Raw genomic sequence first — 27,538 nt, 5'->3', positions numbered from 1 at the left:
ACCAGGACTGCAGGAAGCGCGTGCTGTGCGGCACAAAACCCCCAAAGTAGTGAATGGGTCGAGGCGGCGGAGGTGGCAGCCCCTCTGCTAGCGCGTTCTCCCAGCAGTGCAAAGGGCTGCCGGGCTCGAGGCCGGCAGCGGCTCGGAGCCCGATTTCAGCAGCCAGCGCGTGCCCCGCACTGCAGCCGTCAGGGGCCGGTGGACAGAGGGCAGGGCACGGTTCTACCCGGGCCGTGCCGCGGCCCCCCCGCAGATAACCGCGGCTCCCGCCTCCCCCAGGCTCCAGCGAGACGGCTCTGCCCCCCTCCCGCCCCGCGCGGCCCCAGCCCCAGCCCCGGCTCGGCAGCCACTCTCCGGCAGCCGATCTCCTCGGTGCGGTCAGCATGGCTCGGCATCCCGGCGGCTTTCTGCAGGAGGCCTCTCACCAGATCGCCGCCGGCGGCTCGGCGGGTAAGTGCACGCTCCCCTCGCGAGGACACAAGGCAGGGAAAGTGCCCGTTCCGCCGCGCTCCTACAGCGGAGGAGTGGCGGTGGGGAGCAGCTCCGCGCGGCGGCGGCTCCACCCCCGGAGGGAGAGGGAAGGGCGGGTGGCCCCTCGGGCGGTGCGGGGGGTCTCGAGGGTCTCGCTGCTTTGGGCAGCGCTGCCGGATCGCTGCGGTAACTTCTAGAAGCGTGCTGCCCCCCCCTCGGGGGAGGGCATCTGCAGTGTATCGCCCTCAGCACACGCCGCAGCCCCCCTGGCGATAAGGCAGCCGTTCAACCGCTCAGCCCTCGCGTCCCGCGGTGGCTTCTAGGAAAGGTCCCCCTCGGTTTGTAGGAAAGCTGTAGTTAGGTTGCATTACTTAGAACTGCAAACGTCAAAAGCCGCCCACATGGCTCTGTGTAATAACAAAAGCATTGCTGGGTCGTTCATTTAGTCTGCTTCCCCTACGTAAAAATCACTTTAAAATATTTGTTAGGTGTGGGAGTGTTGACACCACATTCTGCTGTTTCAGCGTGTGTTTGTAAATCCTGTTGGCATCTCAGCTATGTGTTGTGTTTTTAATTGGTTTTTAGTATCACTTTCAGGGTCACTATGCTGTTTGCCATGTGATGTTACCGTGGAGAGAGGAAAGCTGTGTTTTATGTATAATTTTGGTGGTGCTGTGCTTTCTCATTGTGCCCGACTGCAGTCCTTCTTGTTCAGCCCTCAGCTTCAGCCAAGAGATGTCACTACAAAAAAGGGCTGTGCTGTCCTGGCCTTTCCCATCTGCTGGATTCACACAGCTCTTTTGCAGCTTTCAAAATCCTAAAGTGTTTTTAGTCTCTGCTTGGTACCCAGCCCTCTTCCCCCATGGGAGAAGAAGGAAATAATCAGTGCCAGACTGTAGAAGGCTCTTTAAACCTGATGAGATACCAAGATGTTTTGGCAGCTGATATTCTGCAAGATTAATTATTTTTCTGCCCGTAGCTGAGGGTCTGTATGTAAGTGATTCAGACTGATTGAAGTCAGCATCTTTCCATACTCTGAAGTCAGCCTGGTTTCTTTAAAGAAATTGCTCTTGTTTGCAGAAGTACAGTTTGGCTAAAACACTGGAAAGAAAATTGTCACAAAGCTGAAGGGAGGGACCCAGGGAAGGAATGCAATTGGAAAACAGAAGTGTGTGTGAGGCTGGTGTAGGGAACAGATGGACTAAAAACAGTGCTTAAAAAGAGGCATAAATGTTAAGGTGAGAGACTTCTCCTTTCAAGTAGACAAGTAACAGCCACCTAACACTTTTAAAATTATAATAAGGAAAGCTTACTGCATTTAATCCAGGAGAATACTGCTAAAGTGATTGCAACAATTCATGTAGTCTCTTGTCAGGCGTGTTCTTTACCTCCATCACTGACCTTGAATCTGTGCAGAGATCTCTACTAACTGGGTTTGAAGTAAACAAGAACTGTTCCTTAGATCTTAATAACAGCAGCATCATGACAGAGGACTTTTCAGGTATTGAAGGGAAATGGATTAAACTTGAAAATGAACATGACACATGCTTAGAAACTCAGTGAAATTCTTGGTGATCTATAGAGAAGATAGAAGAGGAAGGCCATTGCTTTTAGGTCTTCAGTCGAATGGTTTAATTTCAGACAAGTGTGGATATCCAACAGAGAGAAGATGAAAGCAGGAAGGAAAGGATGAGGGACATGAGTTGCTGAGAGTGTACTCAGTATTTCACCTGTTCAGGGGACTTGGTTTCCTGAATTCAGTTTTCCAGTATCACTTTTTGACAACCCACATTGCTTTTGGCTGCCTCTGCAGAAAGACAAGGGCTTTTCCGTAGGCCCTGTGTCATATTTACTAGTGTGCAAATACGACAAATACCATAGTGTGCTTATGCTACCTGTACCACAGACTGGTATTTAGTAGGAAACAGGAAAGAAAAATGTGAATGGATGCATAGATTTTAAGAAGGTTCAATCATCTTGTCTCATACAGTTAAGCAAAAGTAGTGTAGAAGAAAGCTCTAAGAAAGTTGCACTAATTTGGTGTCTTTGTCAAAACAGTGGTAGGAAGGTAGCAAGGTAAGCCAGAGAACAAATTGAACAGCAGAGTGGCTGTAATGAATGTCTGCATAAGTAAAATGAGAAGTTAGTTGGTATCTGCATGTCCAATGCAAAAGGATCTGATAAGATGTGATTCTGCTAGGTCAAGTGGAAAATGATTAGAGATAAGTCTAAGCTGTCAGAACAGGAAGAAAGGAATTTTTGGAGCTTTATGGAAGGTGACAGGACTTGTTCATTTACTTGATAAAAAGAGAGGAAGGGGGAAAAGAAATCAAGCTTGACTCCTAGTCTGCAAAACTGATAGAATGGAAGATACTACCATTCCAAAGTAAGGAAAAATGCAAGCATTCAGTGTTGTAAAAGAAAAGACTTTAGCATACTGTTGTGCGTTTGAGACACTTCTGAGATAAAGATAAACTCAATCAGTTCTCTAATACCACTGAACTGTATCACTGAGGCGTGACAGGATATCACACCTTCATCATGTCTATGGCAGAGTGCATCTGCTTCTGCGGAGCTCTCTAACAAGAGTTTGACTTCATGTTAGGCTGAAAGCTCTGAGGGTGAACTCAGATCTTAAATATGAATTCTTGCTTAGTCTTGATGTATGCTGATTTTCAGTTTGCTTTCACCTTTTGGATTCCTGAATTGACCAACTATAATAGAGAATAAATTGATTTTGTTTGCTTGCCTTGGTGTATAGAGAGGAACAGGAATTTGATAGAAATGCGATTGAGACACCTTATTAGTAAGTTTTGCCCCTTCCAGTATAGTGAATTGATGGTGTACCCCTTTTATCCAGTGGGTAATTAGCATACTAAGGCATGCATGGAACTTACAGGAAAAATAAACAGAAAACAAACCCTTTAAACTGTAAAAATCATTGTGAAAGGAAGAACATTTGAATTTGTAACTGCAGAATTGTTTTATATTTAGGAAGGCAAAATGGTTATTTCAGCAGCCCTGTACATGCAGAGTTAAAGTAATGGGAAGTATAATTTATTTCTCTGTTTCATAAGGATCAGAAAATCATTGTCTTATCTGCCAATGTAGAAGAGGCAGAAATTAAAGCAATAAATAGTGCTGCATGCAAAATCAACAGAGTTTTCATTCCATAGAGAAAGGAACTGAATACTGCCAGTTACGCTGTGTGATACCTAGGTAGATTATGTAATGTAAATACAAAATAAACACAACAGAGATTTTATGTTGATTTCTCTTGCTCTCGTATACCTTTAAATAAACATGATTATCATTAATTTTGAAGTTAAAATGTTGAAAGATTTATTTACTATATGTATTAGGTGATAAATACAAGAGATTATGTCTTTTAAATCTGTAGTATTTAACTCATCTTTAAATACTTTCCTACTATATTTCAGTGTTTTTTAAGTTTACTAATTCTGTTTAATAAATGATGGTGAACTGTTGGCTTTCTATTATTGCCTAATGAATATGGGAAAGTCAAAATGAGCTGTGTCTGTGGGTTTTTGTTTGTTTGTTTTTAATAAAAGTATTTACTGTAGCTGGTCTTTTTTTCCCCCCTCATTCTCCATATCTTCATGAAACAGCAGGATTTCTGCCTGTCTAGACTTCTGGGCTTTGATTTTTTTGGAAAGAGTTAGGTTTCCAGCAGCATTGAAATCTAATAGGATTTGGGAGTCTAATTCTCTTAAGCTCCTTTGAAAGTCCAAACCTTTTCGATTGAGAGGTGTTTTATTTCAAGAGTAGGCAGAGTTGATTATCCTGGATTGCAGCAACTCCTTTGAACCAGATCTATAACAGGAAAACCAATCATCAGAGTAGGAGTGTTGGATGCAATATTAAAAGCAGTGTTTGCTCCTCCTTTCACTAGAGGCATTAAGCAGGCAAAAATCACAGCAAGGTATTTCAGCCATCATAGTCTGTGAAACACCTGAGGTTGTTGGCCTATAAAAAGGGGAGGAGGACATAATGGCAGAATAGGAAGCACTTTCAAGTAGCAGGGAAATCGGCTAATTCTCCACTTCCTTTCCCCCCAACCAAACGTGTTGCTTTATTTTGCTGATTTTTTTTTTTCCTTCCTGTAAACTTAATTTAGGATGTCCAGATGACCATTCTGTGTTTCCCTTGTTGCTTTTTTTCTGGCTTGGAGACATACTGTTGCCATTCACATTTCACTAAAATAATCACTTAATGCTCAGAGGTAGTTTCAACTAGCTAACTATAAAGACAAATATCTTGACTTGAAACTGTATGGTTTTAAAGTGCTCAAACTATATTGTTTCTGAAGTCTCTTAAGGCTGAAATTTTCTAAGTATGTGTTAGTTGTTTTTCCACCACCTTTACTAAGCTGGCATTTTGGACATTAACAGAAACTGTTAATATTAACAGATGAAGAGTAGGAAGCAGTCAAATAGAACCAGTTTCAGGGGAAAAAAAATCTTGCAAGCTGACGCATTCCAAGGGAATGAACTTGTTCTTAGCAGTAAAGCCAATTTTCTCTGCTGGTCTGAGAAATGGTAGTTTTCTATGAGATGCTGATCTTAGTGTTTCAGACAGGAATTTCTTCTCTGGAAATAGGGTAAACAGAAGTTTAGGTGAAGAGAAAATGAAAAAGAAGGTCAAGGTTTTGTAGGTAGAATATATACCAAATTTCCTCGAGTGTACTCCTAGAAACATAGAAGTTTCTATTGTAGGAATAGTCAGGAAGGTAAGAGATGAAAGACAGCCATTCCCCTTGATGTTTTTCTCAAAAACTACTGGAAAGAAATCATGAACGATCCTTGTGAAGTCTATGCAATCCTTGTGCTTTCACTATTATTCATTTCGGAGAGGGAACATAGTGTTCAGGGCAGTTTGGGACTTCAGTGGATCCTGGAAAATAAGTAGCCAGCTAAGCTGTGTGGTGTGTGGCAAACATTTATCCTTAAGGTTTGTACATATAATACTCAGGGCTTTGAGTAAGGTTATCTATTTTCTACTGTTAGTTTCTAATGCAATATGTTTTATCTCAAAAACAACACAAAACCCACCTCACAAAAACCCAGGATCTCAAAACCTGGAGTAACGATCTTAACTCATTTGCTCTATTACCCACGAGGTGGCAGTGTAGTATTACAATAAGATGCTAAACATGTCATATGGTGTGGTAGAACTTGAATAGAAACTTATGTTGAGATTGGTGCAGGTGAGAAGATTAGGAGATGGGAATTTGTATTAGAATTTGTGAAAGTAAAACTAAACACCATAAAACAGTTCACCATCAGTAAATACTTATTTCACGTGCACTGCAAAGCCAATGGTACCGAATTTGATTTTCAGTTATAAAGAGAAACCTACAGAAGACAACAATCAGAATGTTGTATCACTGATTAAGGTCCAAAGGTGGTGGTAAGGCAGATATACCACATGTAAGTTTTACAAGAAAGTTAAAACTTCAGTCACGGTAAAATAGTAGTTTCTGTAATCAGGGTCTGTAGTTCATGTCAACAGCTTCTTTTGTAACAGAAGTCAAAAGCTACACAGTTGCAGGAAAAGTGCCTTCCATTTTTCTACAGCAGGTCGTGCTCTGAGGACCATTTCTTTTAAATACAACATCACTGACAGTTGAACTACCTAAGGCTGAACTACCTATAGCTGCAGTGTCCTGATGGGAGAATGTAGTTATATCTCAATGAGTCTCAGGGCTGTTGAGAAGTCCAACCCATACAGTGGGAAAGGAAACGCAGGAGTAATTGGCCTTTAGATCTGCCTTTCAGTCGTTAAACTACACTGTTAACACTTGCTTTCCCCCTCCCCAACCCTCCTTCCCTCTGGACCCTTCTCATTCTGCTGTGTTTAGGCAGGAAGCATAGTTTGTGGGTCATCTTTCAGCCTTTAGTCAATGGATCATTTCTCATTTTGTCATCCTTGTTTCCCAAGATTTCTCCTGCTTTTGTTGTGCTGAAGTGTAACGTGTCGCTGATGTCTCCAAACAGACACAGTCCCAAAAGCAAAATGAGAGCCTTAGTATCTTTAGTTTGGAAAAATTCACTGCTTGATATATTTCACTTCCCCTTAGATTGCAAATGTTCTTGTGACAGAGTTTTATATATTTTTCTGTTGTCCACATTTGTTTCTTAGTATTTAGTTAAAGATACTTAGTAAAGATTTACTAAAGATGCATATGTAGTTTGAATGTGTAGTTATGGTTGTTCAACTTTGCTCTTATCCTGTATGTCACTGTTTCAGCATGAAAGCTTGGAATGGCAAATTGCAACGGTTTTAAAACAAACATAATTTAAAGGCAGTTCCCATGATTTTTAGATTAATTTAGGATCTGAGTCATAAGGTTATGAATGCTAGGTGTTGGTGATGATAAACCAGCCTTATGTGTGCATTCTCTCCAGGCTGCTTTGCAGTGCTGCCTTGCCTAGGACATACATTCATGCTTAACCTTGTGGAGACAAGTACAAAACAAAGCATGAGACTGCTTATAGGCTGTTAGAAGAATTTGGTTTTCAAAAGGCTTTCTTGCTATAAATGCTGACAAGTGTCAGCATGATCTTTTACATGTATTTACACTCTAGTTTTGTCAGACTTGCTAACAGTGTGAACAAGAATGGTTGCCTTGTTCGTGCTGCACACTCTAAACACAATGTCCGGCACACTTTTTATATTTCTGTGAGTATACCTTAGGTAACATCTGTTTTTCCTGGATTGTTGTACTAGTTCATATTTGGAACAGTTCCTCATCAAAAACAGTTTTCCATTCAAACTTAAAGCAATTTGAAGAGGAAAAGACTTCTGGAAGAACTTGAGAGCTTTGAGAGTCCTCGTAGTCCTGCTCCTTGCACTCATTTCATGGTCTGTGATTATGGAACCAAAATAACATGCATACCGAGATAGTATTTTGTCTTTTGGATGAGTGCTCCTTTATTTTCTTGGAAATGGAGTTAAGATTTGTAATAGAATTGGTAATTAGATATTAGTAATAAATAAATAAATACCGAAACTGGAATGCTAGGTGAGGAGTATGATGGTCTTTACTTAAAAAAGCCTCTCCTGTGGTTTTATTTGTTTGGTTTTGAGTAATGAAGAAAATACATATCAGTATGCAATACATTACATCTGACATATTCTTCCTTAGCATAAAATGTGATGATATTCTACATGACTAAAATGAAGCAAATCAACCTCTTTTTTTCCTGATTTGTCAACAAGGTTTTCTCCTTTCCACAAAATAATAATTCTTAATACAAGAAGAAATACAGCATTATTGATTAGATACTTCTAAAGGGGGGTAAAGAAAGCACGTGGGCTGTCTTTCTGCAAATATTAAACAATGAATATTTTTAGAGACTACACTAAATGGAAAAAAAATGTTTTATTTGGAGTATGAAACTCCTCTAGGTTGATGTCCATATAGTTTAAATTAGTTCAGACTTTTCTTATTAGAATAAATGTTTCCTTTTAAAAAGCATGATAATCATAATCAAGACTAAATTTGTTCTGTTATTTATTTTCAAAATGATTGTACATGTTTAACAGACTTTTGATTTAAATCCCTAGGGATATATTGCAGACAGATGTTTAGATGACCTCATGTTTAAAGTAAAGTTATACTTGGACACTACATTAAATTTTCCTTAAAATCTTTCCTTATATGTTAGACTATGGAGCAGTGCAGAAAGTATCAAATGATGTATGTTGAAAAGATACTGCTTTATTTTAAAAATAAGTTATTAAAATTCAGCAGGTTTTATTTTGAGGGGCCCTCAAAAGCACAAAATGCCTGATTATGAAAGAGTATGTTTACAAATGAAAATATTGTTTCTGGTTTGAGAGTTAAATGGGAAACAGACTTTTTAAAAAGTTCATTGAACTCAAATATAAATTTACCATGTCATTTATACCTCCCCCCATCGCTTGTTAAAGACTACAGTAGAATGTGTGCATTCTTCAACTAATATTACATTATAATAGGACCTAACAGTAGTCAGTATTTTTATGATATTCTGGCTTTGAAGGGCTAAGTAATAGTTTCTTCTCAATCTGTAACTGACGTCATGGTGTAGATGGTTGTGATGGTTCCATATGTGACACTGAACAACATTTTGGAAAAGCTCTTCAATATTTCATCAAGTCATAATTATCAAAATTGGTCTGTTTAAAATATATTTATTGATTGACAGATAAAAATAAGTTTCTTCAGTCTTTTGAAGTTTATATAGGCAACACTTGCAGTTAATGCGTTTGGTTAGATAAACAAGTTACTGAGTTGTTGGAATTCTGCCATTTGGAATACTAACTGAAGTATTATACTAATAGATGTACAACTAATCTTGCTTCTGCTAAATGTTTTTCTTCCTAATTGCTTCTTTTCTGCCAGAATGTACTATCTGTAGCTTGATGCAATGATTACACTAAAGCAGCAATTAGGTCCATGGCACTTAAACTGCAAATGCCCTTTTCCCAGGTCTCACATGAACACTTCTGTGGGGCAACCTTTTTTTTTTTTTTTTTTTTTTTTTTTTTTATGGTTTTCTGTCATTTGGATTGATTATGAAGATGGATGTAGCCAACTGAGCTGGAAATGCACTTTGGGCTGGGCAGACCTTGATAAATTCATGCAGAAGCTGCAATATTTTTCAATCAGTTCATCCAGGTCCACTGCTTTAGAATCTTTCCCAGAAGAAACAAATCATCTTGAAGTAGCTGGAGGATCTTACGTCTTAAAAGAGTGGATATTGGAGGTAGTAAGAGATCTCATCCAGCTCTTGAAAAATGAAATTTCCTTCTGCTTTGTCGATCCAAAGTACATTGCTATTAGGTTAATGCATACAGAAAAAGGTATGTGAGGCATGGATAATAACTGTTCTGCGTAACATGGATTTAATTAAAGACTACCAAAGGAATGCGGGTACCCATGTGATGTAATTACTGTAAGCAAATAGTATTTTGTTTCTCTTTTTCTTCCTGAATAAAGATTTGGGCTTTAGCTTGTAACTCTGAAAAATAATAGCAAATATTCTTCTAAATGAGTATTAGATGTTTTGCATAAAAACCAGGGTGGCATCTGGTATTTCACACATGAACTAAAAGAAAATATAACCAGTTTTTAAGATAGTACATCAGTGGAACTCCTTTTCTATATCAATATGCATAAAAATTCAAGCTATGTTAATTGTTTTGGGAAACCTGAAAAATGTGTAATTTACTGTATATTTGAACTTTATTCTTTAGCATAATTTCTTATATAACATATATATTGTACATATATAACATATATATTGTACTTGTCTGAAATTCAAATATTTCTGGCAGCTGAAGAATAAATGGCATGATAATCAGAAAAAATACTTTCTAGAAATAGGGAAAGAGAAGTTGATTTAACATTAAATTTTATACAAAGAGACTGAAGAATTTTGAAAAGCAAGAAGTGACAATAAAATTGGAGCAAGTAGTCCTTAAATATCCACTAAAAACGTCACTTACCAAACTTCTTGGCATGAAGCAAAGGGGCAGCATATAATGATTTTTTTTTATTTTAATTTTATGGATAATTCAGTTTCACAGTGTCTTGGTTAGATATTGTTCACACACAGATTATGTACATTCATAAACGTTCTTCAGAATCATTATGAACACAATGATCACCAGAGACTTGCCATGACACTTTACATGGACTAGTCGTTTGCTCAATCTTGTAGCCCTATAGTGAGCACTTGGCATTATGCTGAAGTAACAGGCAGCAACTCTTGTGCTTGTGTAGTTTGATCCCACCTTTCCTATCTTTTCCCTTTTCTATGTATCAGTGTAAAACGAATAAGTAATGGCTGTTCTATTTAAATTCCTATTATTTTTTCACTTAATATACTGTTACTTGCGTATGCATTTGACTGTGGGTTATTCCTGCATTTTTTTATTGTATTTGAGTAGTTTCACTAAAGACTTCAGGTGGCATTCTGAGATTTGCGAGAATCATGTGTTTTTTGGTTTGGTTTGGTTTGTTGGTTTTTTTTTTTTGGTTTTTCTTTCTTTCTTTCTTTTTTTTTTTTTTTATGTCTTGGGAAAAATGGGCACTTGCAAGTACATCAGACACATTCACTGGCATGCTGCTAAAATACTGTGCAACGTGTAGAAAAGCATGGTCATCATCCTGGAGGGAGGAGAGGGAGATGGTTTGCATTGCCTGAACTGTGATTTGATTATTATTTATTTTTTCTTCTTGTCTGTAGTCCTTTGTGTACTTACCTGTGCATCTTCCAACTGTTTTTAAGAATGGAGAAGGATCTTAGGGTAGCATGCTGATGTGATGCTTGGACTGAGTCATGTGCATTCTGTGCACTGAGCAAGGGTAGCATCTTTCAGAGAAAAACAGCAGTCAAGTAAAGATGGATTCTCATTTATTGCAAGCTCAGTTTGAAATTGGTCTTCTTCTTCTATCTTGTTTCTTGTTTTCTACAAGAAGTACTGAAGATTCTGAAGGACACTCAGCCATGTTTAATAAATCTCTTTTTTTTTGGAGGGCATAAAGAGGACTGGAACCTTACTTAGTTCAACTGGAATAAGGATAGCTTTATTTGTCTTTATTTTGGCTACAAACTCTATAGTTAGGAAATTAAATTCAGACCGGAATAAATAATTCTATTCCATTTTGTATTATCATTGGACTGTTTGTAAAACCTGAACATATTTTACATTTATGTTTGCTAATTGTTTTGTAAACCTTTCAGTATTCAGATTTGTAATATAAATGGTTTTGACTAAGGGCAAAATTTAGACTGCTTGCATTCTGCCTAAGCAAAAACTGGGTGCCTGCAGCTTACAGAGCAATTCAGAACAGGCCTGAGGACAGGGAAGAAGCTGGGACCTTCCTTGGATTATCTTGAAGCCCAGAAGGAACCAAGAAAACACTGTTTTCCAAGTCTTTTTCACTGGTCTGCAGAACTGGGTTCATTCTTGCTTTTTTTGGGGGGTTGTTTATGTCTTGCAGTTTTTACACAGTTCTGCAGATCCAATGGGAGGGTAGCTGCATATGCAGCAGCCAGGGTAGGGAGTCGAATCTCCTGAGAAATGACATGTTGGTGTTAATTTTTTTAAGCTGAGTAGAGCCTCAGACACAACTGCCCTACTCACTGGACCCTGTCACATTTACTTTTCATGTGCACTTACAGGGAAATTGGCATTCCTCAGTGTTAGAGGCACAGAGGTGTTCAAACCAAGTTCCCATCTCACCTAAATTACTTGTTCTAACTCTACTGCAGATGCTAATTGGTGTGAAAAAAACCCAAACATACTAGTTGTAAATCTGAGACAATCTAATAAACTATTTGTTGGGAACCCTGCAGAAAACTTTGATATTCACATATGTAGTTGGGCATGTTAAAAAAATTGCTGTCTTTTAATAATTAAAAAATTGTATCCTGCAGGGGAATAGTTGTATGGTAGTCAATTAATCCTATTTCTCTCACAGATCATAGTCCCAGTATACATCTGTGGTGAAAGAAATGGTTTCTTAAACAGGCTGTATAGCTCATACCCAGGGAGCTTGAAAGATCCAATCAGCTCTGACTGTGCTTCTAAAATGTGCAACCCACTGTGAGGTACTGCTGGGTCAGGTGCATTGTGTGTAGTGAAAATAGCTGTGAGATTCACAGAAAAGTGCCTTAAATCTCTTTTGTAGAAGTGGTCACCCTAGGGCTTCATATAATAGCACATTTGCTCCTCAACAAATTGAAGTTGCCTTTGTTGCAGAGAAAGAGGAAAGCACTTTTGATCTACCACTGGCATAGCCATCTACGGCACACATTAGTCTACTACTTGCTGCCACTGCTCAGTGGCACCAGATTACCACATCACTCGAACTTATTCACAAACTTGAAGGAAAATAATTCTTTTTAGTGTTTGATTTCGCTTGCTCCAAGTTGTAAAGTCACAGTGATATTGGCATATTTTGGAAGTGGTTCTATTGCCTTTTATTAAAGGGTCTAGGATGCATATCTGGAGTTTTCTTTCTGATTTGTATTTAGTCTGCATGTGGTTGTCTTGCTGAGTGAGAAGAGGGGTTCCCAGGGGCTCTTAGTACAGTAAAGCAGTACAGGTTTTTAATAAGTGAGCTAGAAGAAAAGCAGCCTTCCCTGTCTGAGCCTATTTACTCTCAGTTATCTGATAGCACTGCTGTTCCATCTTGACTTCCTGGGTTACACTTTGAAGCTTTTAGATAAGAGGAATGTCAATATTTGCCTTAGCAGCTTCTCCAGCCAACTGAGTTCTTCTTTCAGTCAGATCTGGGACCTGTTTGACTTCTCATGTTTTCTACTGAGATTTGCATCCCATCACTGTTGATCACCTTCAATGGCTTTGAGCTGGAGGCTCAAGCATACATCTCCTCTGCTGTTGTATAACCTGCATTTATTTGTCTTTTTCCTTCATCTGTTGCAGGACGGATGTAGGCAATGGTCTGACACATTGGCAGAGATTCTTGCATTCAGTCAAAGTTCCATTTGGGTTGCTTAGCTTCTGCTCATCATCTCTAGTTTTCCTAAAAGTCTTTTCCCCATATCAGATCATTTTATGTAGATCATCGGGTGTCTGAGTTATTTTTCTAATGCATGTCCTGTGCCAAGCAGGACCTAAATGGCAGCGTGCTCTGAGTGTATGCAGAGTATGCTTTATTCTTGCCAGAATGCTAATGGTATCAAACCTTCTAATGGGGAAAATATTTGCCATTAGCAATCTCTCCTAACATTTCTTTTCTCGTGTATAATTTAAATGTATATTTTTTCCATACCTACAGACAAACTGGGTAAATAAATGAAGGCCCTCAGCTTTTTTCCTACCTAATGCAGTACATTTATTCACTCTCTTCCTGCCTGCAATAAGCTCAATCTTCAGAGGCTGTCACATGGGGAAAGTTCTCTATTTACTGAGCATCAGCTGTAGGAAGGAAGAAATAAACTATTCATGTTTCTTCTGTATGCAAAAGTTCCTGGTAATTTGTCTCAAGCAGATCCTTTCTTGGGTTAGCCCCACATTTCAGCTGAATTTTCCTTATTGTATTCCAACACTTTGCAAAAATCCAGTACCAGAAAGAGTGCATGTAAGTTGGGTATTTTGGATTTTTTCTGTTTGCTATTTGTCTTTATAGTCAGCTCCCATGTTGCTGTTAGGGATGATGCTCATGTCAGCCCGGTTTCTTTCATGAACCAAGTACTAGCTACAATGAGAATACTTTCTTTCATTGAGTTTGGTGTTTTTTTTATTTGTTTCTTTTGTCTCAGTGGATTTTATTAATACCTAGGTTAAAGTTAGCACAAATTCTGGGTATATTTAAGTTAACCATTAAGTTAAGCTCTTCTGTTACAAGGCTCCTCACTGACCTATAAAGAAGAGAGGTGTGCTATTTATCTGTGTTAGAAATCTCTTTGAATTGATGCTCACCTTTTAAGGAACTGATCCAAAGAGCTTAGGTGACAAATCTAATTGTTTTTGGTAGAGTTCGCTTTCTGTAAGTTTATTTGCCTGATCTGGGGAAACTGTCAGGAATACCCTAGTGGGGGAGAAAAAGTAGGGCCTAGTTTGGGTAGCAGCTGGCTCCTTAGATTGCTGACTTGTTTTATAGGCTGTGGGTGAGTGCCAAGAATGCTTCAGCTTCTGAGCATCACTTAAAGCTTAACAGATATCAGCAATTTAACTTGCTCCATTGTGGTACGATGAAGCTGTTTGTCACCTTCCATATATTCACTTGTCAGACCTGCTTCTCAGGTAACCCAAAGCCTTAACAAATACCATTAAAGGAAAATGCGTATTTAAATAATCCACATGAGGAAAAAGGACTTTATTCAGCTTTGTGTGAGGATTAAGAGGGAAAGAAGGTTTCATTCTGCTTTTTAGGAAAGAGTTTAAGAAGCTCTTATTTGTAGTAATGGTACACTGATGAACATGTACTAATTCTGAACTGAGGTTAGAGTCTGGTAAGTGAATTTTGGGCTTTGTATCATACTTTGCTTGGTGTATAACTTGTGTGACTGTATTTATGGAAAAAGCAGTCAGTTGCAGCTCTGGTGATTGAGTTGCTGCTCTTCTGATTCCCAGTGCAAGCCCATCTTTAGAGAAACCCATCACTACCACTGGCATCAGTCTGGAACAATGACAGATAAGCCAAGGCATAGAAACACTTTCAGGAGTGTCTTTTTCCTGGCTGATGCATGTCACTTGAGGGCAGGGGCTGAGGCTGGAAGCGTGAGAGTATTTACATTTTCAGATTGCTTGCACCAAAGCCATCGGTTTTAATGTCTTTCTACTACATTATGCTGGTGCATTAAGCTGTATTTTTATGCATGAAAATATTCTTCTTAAATTGCTCATAAATCTTTAGAGTACTTTACTTATATTATTTAAAGTATTCTGTAGGCTTTTTGTGTGTCATACTTGTACTTCAACATTTAAGGTGGAGATGGCAGTGTTGTGCTTCTTCGCTGTCTTGCTTGGAGTCTTGATGATGGCTCTGTCTCTGTGTAATCTAAGGCTGCTGTGTTGTTGCAGAGTTTAGGAGTGCAAGCAGTGCAGATGGCTTTGCTATGTGCAAGTTTTTCTATACGGAGTTAAATTCATCTTTCATAGGAAAAAATAAAAATAAAAAAAAATCATGAAATTAAGGTACAACAGACAGATAAAGATCAGTCTGTAAGTGTTGCAGAGAAGCATGGTTTTAACTGAAAAGGTGTAATATAAGAGACTTAATTGAAAAATCTTTAAATTGAGAATAGTTTTATTTCACACATAGCATTGGCTTTGTTTGTTCCACTTACCATGGAAGAGCTATGGATTATAGCTGCTCGCCATCCAGAACTTCCAAACTTTCATTATTTATGGAAGTTTTATAACAGCTCCTGGAAACTCAAAGATACTTTTCAAAAAACAAAACAAAACAACAACAAAACAAAAAACCCACATTGTCTCTATGGTGTTAAAGATGTCTGGGCAGAAACTCATTGGCTTGAATAAGATCCCAATTCCGTGTTCAGAAGACTGATATTTTGTGTTCTTAGGTGGAACCAAAGCAGTGTATGGGAACATCTGGGACTTTAGCTTAGCATCTGGAAAGCAGCCAGATGCTGAGCTTGGTGGTCCTGCACCTGTGGGCTCCGTGCCCAGCCCAGTCCCATGGAGCTCTCAGATACCCTCATTCTGTGCAGCATCTCGCATGCTGATGTCTGAAGAGCTAAACTCCACTGATTACTTCTGTCTCAGCTCTCTTGTTCTCATATCATGAGGTTAACTACATAAGCAAATACTTTTAGAATCTGTTGTTAACAGAGCCTTGCAGATGATGGATGTCTCTGTTATTCCATGATGCTTTTATTTTTAATCCTCTAATTTTACTCCTTGTCTCTTCACCAATTCATTAACCACTTTCTGGTTGGATAGTTTCAATGTACATTTTTATTCTACCTCTGCCATCAAGAATGTGCATCTGTTGGTAAACAGCTATGTCTGATCACAGCTATTAGGAGAATTCAGTAGTAACTGTATTTTTGGCAATATGAAGTCGTGTACATTACATTATACTTTCATTTCATATCAGCACCATAGACATTTTTATTTCTTTATTACGCTTGCAAGTCACAAAGATAAAGGTAGTTTTAAGAGCAAAGCCCTTTATAAGTACATGGCAGAATTTGTTTTGCTGCCAAAACTTACTTTTATATCCTACAAGTGAAGCCTTTGACACTTAAGATGTTTAAATAACCTTCACATAAAAAAAATTTGAAACAGGATTGGAAGAGGGGCCATATATGACACATCTGTGTTCTGTGTCTCCAATCTGTCTTTTTCTTCAGTGGCTCTAATTGTATTTAGCATGAGAAATCTATCTGCAATTTGTTCCTTAAAAAACTGGTATTTTAAAGGTGACATCATTCATATCTTCTTGACCTGACTGTCTGTCCAACTCCAATTTCACTACTGTAATTTCTATTCCTCTGAAGCAGAAATTTCCTGAAAACTGGCTCCAGACCAAGTCGTATCATTATGCTTAAAAAAATAATATAGTCTACATTATGATACAAGTGTTGCGTGTTTGAAATCTGTCCACTTGTATCTATGGTGATTTTTAGAGTTATCATAAAATAGACCATTGTTCTTTGTCTTCAGTGCTTTACCATTAAATATTTCTAGTGAAAGCTGAAGCTGTTTCATGGAGACTCAGCACCATATTGTTCCTGTGTACTATTATTAAAGTGCCTCTCTGTTTTTGTTTTCTATTTCAAATTCTTATGTATTAGTTGCAGAAAGACTACACCTTATTTGAAAATTTTGATTAGTGAATATTTTTCCTCAAGTTTCTATAATAGTGACTGATACATACTGATTATACCCACCTAAAAACATAAAAGATAAAAAATTAAAGAAACAAAAAAAAAGAAAAAAGGATGAATTATGGCTTAAAACATTCATGTAGCTTGTGCAATTAAAAGTAACTTCCCACTAAAAGTAATGATTGGAACCATGCCTCATGTAAAATGAAGAGATCAAAATCAATCAGGAAATCCCTAGCTCTGTATCTTCCTCCTCTGCAGCCAGGATTTTGCTGCATATAAAATCCTCAAGACTAAAATCAACCATAACAAGTGTAGTGCTAATTTTTCAGAAGATTAGAGATGGTTGGTTGTGGGCATGAACTGCTCCTCTTACTGCGTGCTAATCTATTTTAGTAATGATACTTACAAATGCTAACAATTTTGCTGCTCATCAAAGCATGCAGAAAAACTAGTGGAAGTATCATGTTATGGGGACACATGCCAGCATTTTCTGCAGCTTGTGTGTGTTTGCAACAGCCTGTTAGCCATGGACTGCAGTAAGTCTCTAAAGATGACTAAATTTTTTTTTTTTTTACAGTTTGTGCTAGGGCTTTGGAGTCACTTGTTCCCCTTTTGAAGAAGTGTCCAGAATTCTGAAGTGCTGCATTTAAAACATGCATCTTAAATAGCAACTTAGTATATGTCTCTTTGCTAAGCCTTCTCTCATTACTGTATCCTGATCCCTTCTCATATAAGTGTTGCTAGCAAGAAGGAAGATGTGAGCAGTGTGTCCTCTCAGCAGTCTCTGTCCATTTTGTTTCACTGTGTAAACAAGCATTTACTGTTTACAGTGATGTGTGGTGGCCTGGCCATTCTGTATTTGGAGCTGTGCTGTCATTTGAGTAGAAGGGTCAAGGTGTTTAATGTTGTAGCCGGAACAATTGCCATTTTGCAGCTGGTATGGATTTTCTTATGTAAGAGTATTTCCGTAAGCAAATATACTTCAGTAGACTTCCCTCTTGTGAATTTCTGTTGTAAGCAGAAATACAATATTTCCATCTAACATAAGTATTGGATATTAGCAGAATGGAAGGTGGGGGATTAGTGAAAAAAAGAAGGAAAAAATAAATGGATATACATAACCTTGACTGTTACTCTTTTCTTAACTGTTAGTCTTTTCTTTTAGAATACTGCGTCTTGTTTAGATCACTAATATATTTTAATTGTTTCCATCTTTCAAAATACATCTAACAAGTTCAATTTTTAGTTGTTGTTACACAAATAAACTGGTATTAGATGCATTGCTTTCTTTCTTTCAAACATACTTTCAAATTACTGCTTAATGTGGTTTGAAGATTTTGCCAACATAACCTTCCAGATCCTTCTCTTGTATGAGGGTGGTTGATTACATCTATCTTTTGGTTTACAAATGCCAATTTATTCCAAAGAATGCAAACCCTGGGACCATTTGTCATTACACTTTGATTGTAGTTCACTTCATTATTGTATGTAGGAGGAAAAGCAAACAATTAGATGCCTGAAAAGGGGAGGGGTGTGAGGGGTAACTGGAGCATCAGGGTATGCTAAGCATTCTTATTACATTGCATAGTTTAACCTTCTATTGATTTCCTATTGCTTTTAACACTTACCTGCCTGGATGTGACAAATTACATACTGGGGGTGGAGGGAAGCAAACAAAAAACAATCAACCAATCAAAAAAAAAACCAAGTGAACCAAAGAAATCCCAATCCACTAAATCAGAAAACTTTGTCTGAAGTACTGCATGTCAAGGTTCTCAAGGCAGACCAAGGATTACAGTCCTTTAGGACTTAAATTTTGTAGACTAGGTGCCTGATTTTTCTTTTTATTATTAAAAGCTCTTTCAGTTTTCGTTTGCCTTGGAGCTCAGGTTTCAAAATCTGATTTGCTAGGCATAAACATCCAGTTTGTTGACTTACTTATGTTCAAGCTGTGCTGTTACCAACAGTGTTGGCATTCTATTTCTCTGCAGGACTGCATTCAGCAGCTGTATAGAACAGCATTGTCGGATCACCATTGTATAAACCATCACAAGGTAGAAGGATAGTTCCCACCAGCTTTGTCCTGCTTCTACTCTTACTGCTTCTCCAGCGTTAGACTGCTTGGCCATGATGCAGGAGACTTGTGTTCAGCTCCTTTGCCAACCAAGAAGCTGGTATTACTCACTGCATGGGAGGAGCAGGGTTCCCACTTCAGGCTGCAGGGAACAGCACATGCTCTAAGCTGCCTGTATTGAGCACTATTCCATAAAAGATTTAAGGGCTGAGAGGAATGGTATGCTTGTTAGACCAACCATGATTGTGGAACTTGCTAGCAGGGAAGGAGGCTTCAATTGAAGTGTTAAATATTTCCTCAAAGCTGGGCTTGTAATCCTGACTTCCTACCGCCCACCTGAGTGCTTCTTCCACTAGGCCAGTACGTAGCCTTTGATCCCAAGGATCTTTAATTATGCAAAGTGCACCAGAGAGAATGAATGCACTCACCTTCTACTGTTACTCTGTTCTAGCACAGCATTTAGGGCAGTCTCCCAGGAGCTGATAAAGTCAGGTTAAGTCCTTTTTGGTAGAGACAGACAATGCTATTAATTTGTTTACCTGTTAGTTTTGCAGGTACAATCCCCATCATTGCTATTTCAAAGGAGGGACAAATGTTCATACATCTAATTCAAGGATGATGCTGCAGGTTGAAAACACCAGGCCAAACGAGCTTAAACCTGCTGGGAATTTGGGCATCTGAGAGTGAAGGGAGGGCTCTCACTGCTTGGCATTTCCCAAAGCTGCTATTCAGGTGGTTGCTTGGGGGTTTGGCTCTTTTTGGGAATCCCACAGATATTCACTATGTCTGTGAATTAGGCATTTGAGCATCCTACTTAACACTGAATAGACTGCACAAATGAGGCAGAGAACTTGATGGAGGTACAATAGCATTCATCATTTTTAAGTGTGTGTTTTATAGTTTTAGCCTCAAGGCCGCCATTTCAGACTTTGAGGGTGTCAAGAGTGTGTGTGAGCGCTACAGTAGAGGGAAAGGAGACTGAGACTGAAATTGGAATAAATACCCATTCCTGCAGCAACAGGGAGAAAAGCTATAGCAAAAAAGGTTCAAAAGGAGTTGAGTGTAGCATCCATTTTAATAGTTCAGACAGCAATTATTCTGTTCTTTAGTTGCATGTCCTGAAACAAGCTGCTTACTATAGAATCACTAAAATGTGCAGTAAAGCAAGATGCTGTACATCCTGTTCTGGTGTGCATTTTTTGAGAAGGCACTTTGACAATGCTGTAAAAGTGAAGAACCAGAAATTCTGAGTGAAAATTTCAGAAGAAAATGTGTTCTATTAAAGTGTAGCAGTTGGGATGCACATACTATGCAAAGCGAAGTACTGAAGTTCCATCTGCTGTGGAACCATTTTTTGAGTGACCTATACAGGCTGTTAGTGACTACTTTTATTTGAGGGTTAAGGTTTCATGACTGTTGTCCTATTCTTAATCTTCTTCAGTTTAAGAACAAGTCCCTTGTTTCAATGATTATTTTTCTGCCAGTCAACTGTAATTTTGCATTACAGTGACTTTGGGAACAGTATTTTCTTTGCTGTATTATATGGAGATATGGGGATATCCTGGCTGCTGAGTGGCTGGTTTTTGACTTGTTGTGTGTCAGAATTCAAATGAGAGAGAAATATGTAAGACAACAGAAGATGCATAGTCTTTGAGTCTCTCTACTGCTTCATAGATGAGTCAACAGAAACTCAGAACATAAATTTCATTATCTTCCTTTGGCTGTCAGGTAGTGCCAAAGGCATCTGAAGTTCCTTGATATTTGCTTGTTTTTAACCGTTAGTCTTTCTTTAATCTTTTTTGTAAGAAAAAATCACTACTCAAAGGGCTTAAACTACCCCTTAAAGGAATGCCCACATACATGTGAAGATCTGTTAATAACCAGTTCCTGGATTTGAAGCAAAACCTGTACACTTACTTAAGGCTCCAAAACTGAATTCTGCTATGGGTGCATGTTTCTGATAACTTACTGTAGGAACTGAGATTTTAGGAAGAGCAGGCACTGAATCATCTGACAGCTTGGTTTGATGCAGCCCTTACATGAACTCAGTAGGAAGACTCCCATTCATGTCCCTGTTCATTAGGGAGCCCTTTAATGCATGAGCAGGCATTTCCCTAGTTCAAAGCATGTCTGTCAGCTTCAGTGGAATTGCAAACAGACTTTGGCCTAAGCCCATCTCCCCCGCTCCTGTTTTGTTTTTTATAATGCAAATAAAAGTGATTTTAGTTCAGTTTTTAGAAGCTGGACTAGGGCCTGCCTTCCCACCCATGACTTTTTAAATAAAAATGGTATTTTTTTCAAGTTGTGTAGGGTCAACAAGGGAGGTGATCTGGCTTGAGAATCATAGCTTTCATAGCCTGGAAAGCATTTGCATAAGCTGACAGCTCTTTGTGCCTGACCCCAGCTTTTGGCAACTCCACAGTTCCTGACCAAGGAGCAGGAATGCTTTGGCAGCTTTTCTGGATTTTCCTGATGTTTCTGAAAGGTACAGTGCTTCCATCTGCTGTTTTCAGAGGCTTGTGAAACCTAGAAGGTGCAGATTTTCTTTTCTGGATAGCCTCACTAGGTTTTAAGACAGAGAAAGTTGTAGGGTTTTCTCCCTTAATTCTTTTTCTGAATAATGTCTCTTAGGTCTGGTTTCATACAATGAGGGAATAATTTAGATTATTCATGTTATGATTGCTTTTTGATTACTTTGTATGGGGATGATGCATGTTAAGGGAACAGAGCAAATTTGCATACAAACAATCAAGATGTCTTTCTCTAAGAGACTTCTAGATTTAAAGGGGAAAAAAAAAAGTTATTTGTTTGGCTCCCAACACCTATGAATATCATTTAAAGAGTTACAAAAAAAAAGCTTCAAATGTTTCTTATCCATCTTTCTTTCCAGGATTATTCTAGAATCTTTTTGCCCTCCCCCAGTATTACCTGTTGCTCTGACAATCTTCATTGTGTCTGGTTTGACTGTAGTTTATACTCAGTCATAATCAAGTAAAATCAAGGCATTCACCAATACAGAAAACCATCAGCTATTCAGGAACAACAAATTCTAAGAATATTTATTGAAAATTGAAAAAAACAAGATAAAGCGAACTCAGTGGGGACCACACTGATACTGCAATACATCACATATTTTTTTTCTGCTTCTGCTTTGCATGGGAAACCCCTTTGTTACATGCTTCCTCGATGTCTTTAACAACAGTTAAAACAAAAACAATATCTTTGAAAATCAGTATATGGTAGCAATATTAGAGTCTAGTTAGAAGTCAAGGATCCATGTCATCCAGTCTTCATCTTTTATTAATAGAGGTTCCTTTCATGTTAAATATTCAACAGCAGTTTTTAGGACCATCAGAATAGTCTGTGTGCAATCTTACATATCTGAGAAGTGTTTTTAATACACAGAATGTTAACCCTCTGTCTATATAACATGAAAATAAAATGCATGGTACGGTTCATAGAAATCTTACTGCTAGCAGACTTTAAGAGCATGCAAGATGTTCTTCTGGAGCACAACTGGAGGGCTGTGAGAGCACAGTTAGCATTGGCATTTTTAGCTGGTCTGTTTTTCCTATATTTGCAAAATCAAATCTTGGTACAAGAGCAATGAAGTGAAATGAAAATCCCTTGAAAACTAAACATGCATGCTATGTTGTTTTTGTTAACTTATCTTTTTCAGTGTTCACATTCCAAATCTGTTTTATCTATGGGCACAAAAATCAAAGGATATCATATCTTATCCTTGCAATTAATGCTAACTAGTCAAATATTCTCCTCCCCTGAATCTAAATTATCTCTTCTATGGGTTTTAAATACTTGCAACAAAATTATTCAGACCTCAGACCTTGTCTGAAATTAATAAAGACAGAAAATTTTAGTGTCTTATAATGCGTGTGTATTTTTCAGAGAATAAAAAACTAAGCAACAGTGAATGGCTTCAACCTGCTTGTAGCTGTACTGATAATCCACTGGGGTACATATTAGGAAGATTTTACACAAGTTAAATGTACTGTTTTATAAAAAGTCTTCTGAAGTTAAATTAAATTCTGTTCTGACATGAATGAGAGAAGGAGAAATACTACTGCCTGCACAGAAGCAATGTACTGAAGTTATCTGGACTACTTGCATTGAAACCTGGACTGTTCTCAGAGCATTGCAGATAATGTTCCAACATCGAAGATGCTTTCTTTGCATAAGCAAAAGTCTGGAAGACAGGTTAATTGTGAAGAATGTAAATAAGAATCTGCTGCAATAGTATTTTAAGCATCTAGTAATTTACTTCATTCATAGTGATTTTCATTTATTTCATGCTCTACATTGTTTAGCGTGAAGCCAGTTTATACTTTTCCCATGAAGTCTCTTCACTGCTCAGAGAAAATGTCTTTGAAAACATATGTTCTTACATAAGAGCCTGTTTGTGGGAACTTCAGGGAACTTGCGCAGACTTGCTTAATCATCCTCTGGAGAGCAGCAATGCTTATTTCCTGTCTGCTTCTATTACTTGATGCTGTGCCTTAAAAAGGCACTGCAACCAGGAAGAAAACAGTTTCTGAATCAAAAGAAAACACTTGAAAATATAAGGAAAAAATGGAAGAAACAGCTGTGTGAGAGCATCTCAGTGTAAATAAGCAATTAATTCTTGAATGTTGCACATTTTATATACATAACTTAAAAGCCATAGTACTGTGTGCAAGTTCTGCATGCTTCAGCATAAGTGAAAATCTGATTCTAGTTTTGAAGTAATTTCAAGATATATGATTTAATATTTATTTTCTTTGGCTTTACAGCAGTCACTGTGTTCACATACTTTTAGCTTCCTCAAAGTAAGGATATCATTGCAGCTGTTAATACAGCAATTAAACTGTGAAGATGATATCAATGTGTTCATGTACACTAGATGCTCTTTTGATGAGAATATGGAAAATGTGTATGTTTGTTTTTCTCAGCTCATCCCTTAGGTAGGTGAACTGGACAGTGTACCCTAGTATTTACTTAGCATACCATATCCTCTGTTTTGCTTCGACTAATCTAGCAAAAAACTCCTTTGAGACTGTCCTATGTAAAATACACCACAATTTAGAAAATATTTTTTTTCTAGCCCAGGAAATACTACTGATTCTTTAAGCGACATTTTCTTTGCTGCATCTGTGGTGTACCTGATGTTTCTGCTTTAATGCATAGAAGATTTCAGTGATTCTCTGTCCCTTTGTGAATGATTCCATGCCCATGTTTCTAGGGTTGAGTTAATCATGTTTTTCTTTGTTTCTCTGAGAATAACATTAGAGAGGCACAGTAGCAGGGGTACAATCCTAAAACTTCTCATGTGCTTCTATTGTAGTTGGAGGTGGTGATGGTTTTAGTTGTTTTTTTTGTTTGTTTGTTTGTGTTGTTTTTTTTTAAAATATTCTTATATAACTGAAGGCAGATACTTTTAGTTTCTTCCTTCCCTTTAGCCCTCTGATATTCTCATGAGACTCTCTTCTTTCCTATCCTGCTTTTTTCATACTTTTGCACCTAGCTTTTGTGCTGTTTCTCTGCTGTTGCTTGTATTACTTTTCTTTGGACCTCAAGTGTTTCTGTCTAGATTAAAATCTTGACTTACTACTTTGACATGTCAGTTCATATTCAGGAGATCCTTTAAAGTCTTTTTACTGTAGATCCCTGTTGATTTGATAAAGAAGGGTTACATCACTGGCTGTTGGTCAGTCAGGTCTTTAGCTATGGTGTCATTTCAGGCAGGACAGGGAAGAAACTTTGATGCTTACTTGTCAAATCTCATCAGCCTGTGTGCATAAGTCTTCTAGGATCAGGTTTTCTGGACAACACTAATATGTAAAACACTTTCTGAGGTGGCTGCCATATTTTATCTTCATTAATGTATGATCCTTTTCTTTGGAAGCAAGAAATATGATCTTGCTTGTGTCAGTTCACAAAGTAGATCTCCTGTGGCAGGATGAAGTGTATCACAATCAGTGTGTTTGGGGATCTCATATCTCAAATTCATTTCATTCTCATCTTATTACTCCAAACCTGGGAAGTTCTGTATCTGGAAAAAGCAATTGTGTGTGCAACCTGTAGTGAAGGCCTAATCAGGACATTAAAGGAAAATCTTCCTTCCTCCTCTCACCTAAATAATACATAAAATTAAATTCTGACTATGCATTTTAGGCATAATAGTCACAAAGCCGGTACTGCTTGGTTTCAGTAACTTTCTCAGAAGAAAACGATGGAAAAGAAGATTACTATTATTAAACAAACAAACAAACATACAAAAACCTATGATGCATTACAAATGATTCCGACAAAACAAAATTAGAGTTAGGAAGAAAGAGCAAAGTAGAGTAAATAGAGAGTAACAGAGAAATGACAGGAAAGCCTTCCCCTTTTAATTCACAAACTGGCAGTTTTCTATTTCACTGTTTTAAGAGAAGCAAAGAAATAAGTAGGATTTTTTAAATTATTATTAGTATTTTTAATAGAGTTAAAAGAAAAGCCTAGTTAGGAAATAGCTTTTCACCACTGATTTTTTTTTTTTTTTTTTTTTTTCAAGTATCTTTGGAGTACCTATACTATATTTGCCAGAATATGTGTTGTTTCCTGAAAACAGTGTAGCATGTTTCCTAATTTTGCAGCTCTTTACTGGAAAAGGCTTATGCTTGCTTATGCAGAAAATCTAAAATACCTGTGAGGCAGGAAGGTCAAGGACAGTGTTTATTTTTACTTTCACCAGATAGTCATCAGTTTTACTGAAGTGATTAAAAGTATCTTAGGTATGGTATTGGGAACAGGTTTAGCTTCTTCTGCATTTTGGAGAACATGCAGAAGAAAGCATTTCAGTTTCATTTTGGCTTTTTAAGTAGAGCAGATCTAGCAGCACCAAAGAAGAGCCCAGCTTGGCAAATTCCTCTGTTCTCTTGTAGCTCAAAGAGCTGACCTGGTGTTTGTGTCACCTCTGGAGAAGCATAAATGGAGCTCAGGCTGACAGCAGCTCCCACCACAGCCCTGTGACAGCATCACTGCCTTGGCCTGCTCTGAGCTGTAAGACCATGGCTGCAGCCAGTCCTGTCACAGCTGCTGCCTTCTACCTCTGAGCAGGAAGATGCTGAATGTGCAATCTGAAAATGAAACCTGAGATTTGAGCTGTACTCAAGCAATAATTAATAGCTCCACTTGTAGGTGCAGAATGCTAATTGTCTGCTATTGATAGCACAGTAAGCCAACATGCATCGTTGAGGTCTGTTGTGGCATCGCTTTGTTTAAACCCGCACTACATTGCCAGCAGCAGTATGCTGACGGAAAACTGTCACAACAGCCATCACTGCAATCTAGGAGTTAAGTTTGACTGAAACATATGTCTTCAATTTTAATAGCTCAGCTTCCCAGATGCCCTAGAGGAGAATATTGCCTGAGAAGGAGCTTTTCATGTAGGAATAATTTGTGTTAAGTAGCTCAGTGATCTGTTTGTTAGGTTAGAGCTGACAGTTTGTTTATATTTCTAAAGGGGTATGATGAATGGGGGAGAAGTTGATGCTAATTAGCCTAAATTGTTCCTAAGAATGCAGAGCACTTTGCCAGTTTCATTGTTTCTGTTTCTTTGCACATTTTCAATAATTGAATGGAGCTCAAACCATTCATCATAATTTTAGGTAAGATGGAAATAAATGAACATAGCACGGGCCAGCCTGCACAATGGAAGATGTCACTTTAAGGGTCAATTAGGTAAGACATCAAACTAGGACTAACACAGCATTCTCTAATCCAATTGTATAAATATAGTAAATGTGAGTGTTTTCATCTAAGAAATTAATTCTCTCTGTCATTATACTAGTATTTAGGTTTTCTTCTTGAAAGGCAGCTTTTGCTTATTAGCATAATGCTTTTGTCTTAGGCTCTAGCTGCTACCTCAAGGTGTGGACCTCTGACACTATGAGAAAATATGCTACTTTTCAGTATACTGTGTATCAGATAAAATTAATCTAAAAAATCTGCTCTTGGGAGAAAAAAAAAAGCATTGGTCAGGTGTGACTGCAAACAGTGTCAGCAAATGTGGCTGAAATGCATCAGATGTATAGCAAATCTAACAATGGAAAAGCTTTTACTATTATCCACTTGTCTTTGCACAGCATGTTGTATTACCCTTTGTTTTAGGTTTGGGGAACATAACTCTGCTCAAATTCAAAACATCCTGTCCATATGCAGAAGGCTAATTTTGTAAGAATGTATATTTTGTATTTTATTCCTTGATAAATTGAACTTAGATTTGGGGAGTGGGGACCTGGAATGTTTTTAGGCCTTATATGAGACCATTCTTTTTTAATTTATGCACATATAATACCACAGGAAGAGATGGTATAAATTTGTGGACTGTGGAGAATGAGTGAACATTTTTGAATCAGGATCTTTAAAAGGGGTGAAATTTGAGTATGATTAAGTTAGGAAAAAGGCTCGCTTACGGCGGAAGTCAGAGACTCTGTATACATTATAGGCATGTCATGGCTTTTAAAAAGTTATGTTAGACTTCTATACAAATTGTGAAGGAATTTGTATAACCCCAAACAAAATTCTGTGTGGTTCTGAACTTTTTGAAAGTACAAAATAAAGTAAAATAAAATAAAAAGGAGTGAAATAATAATAGTAGTTAGTATTC

General features: G+C 38.0%; 1 protein-coding gene across 3 annotated transcripts in view; it reads left to right on the top strand.

Moving 5' to 3' along the window:
• Positions 1-242: 242 nt before the first annotated feature.
• SLC25A21 (solute carrier family 25 member 21) overlaps positions 243-27,538 on the top strand; it is a 214,036-nt gene continuing 186,740 nt past the window's right edge. For 2 of the 3 annotated variants that reach the window (XM_015865037.2, XM_015865036.2), the window contains exon 1: positions 243-450. In XM_015865037.2, coding sequence (XP_015720523.1) covers positions 384-450 — 67 coding nt within the window. In that variant the 5' untranslated portion in view covers positions 243-383. Of the gene's footprint in view, positions 451-26,537; positions 26,611-27,538 lie in introns of those variants that run through there. The other variant, XM_032444856.1, reaches the window with a different exon arrangement.

The sequence above is a fragment of the Coturnix japonica genome, chromosome 5 (genome assembly GCF_001577835.2).
Source record: "Coturnix japonica isolate 7356 chromosome 5, Coturnix japonica 2.1, whole genome shotgun sequence".
Classification (NCBI taxonomy): domain Eukaryota; kingdom Metazoa; phylum Chordata; class Aves; order Galliformes; family Phasianidae; genus Coturnix; species Coturnix japonica.
Note: the sequence above shows the minus strand (reverse complement) of the source record. Positions and strands in the feature narration are given on the sequence as shown.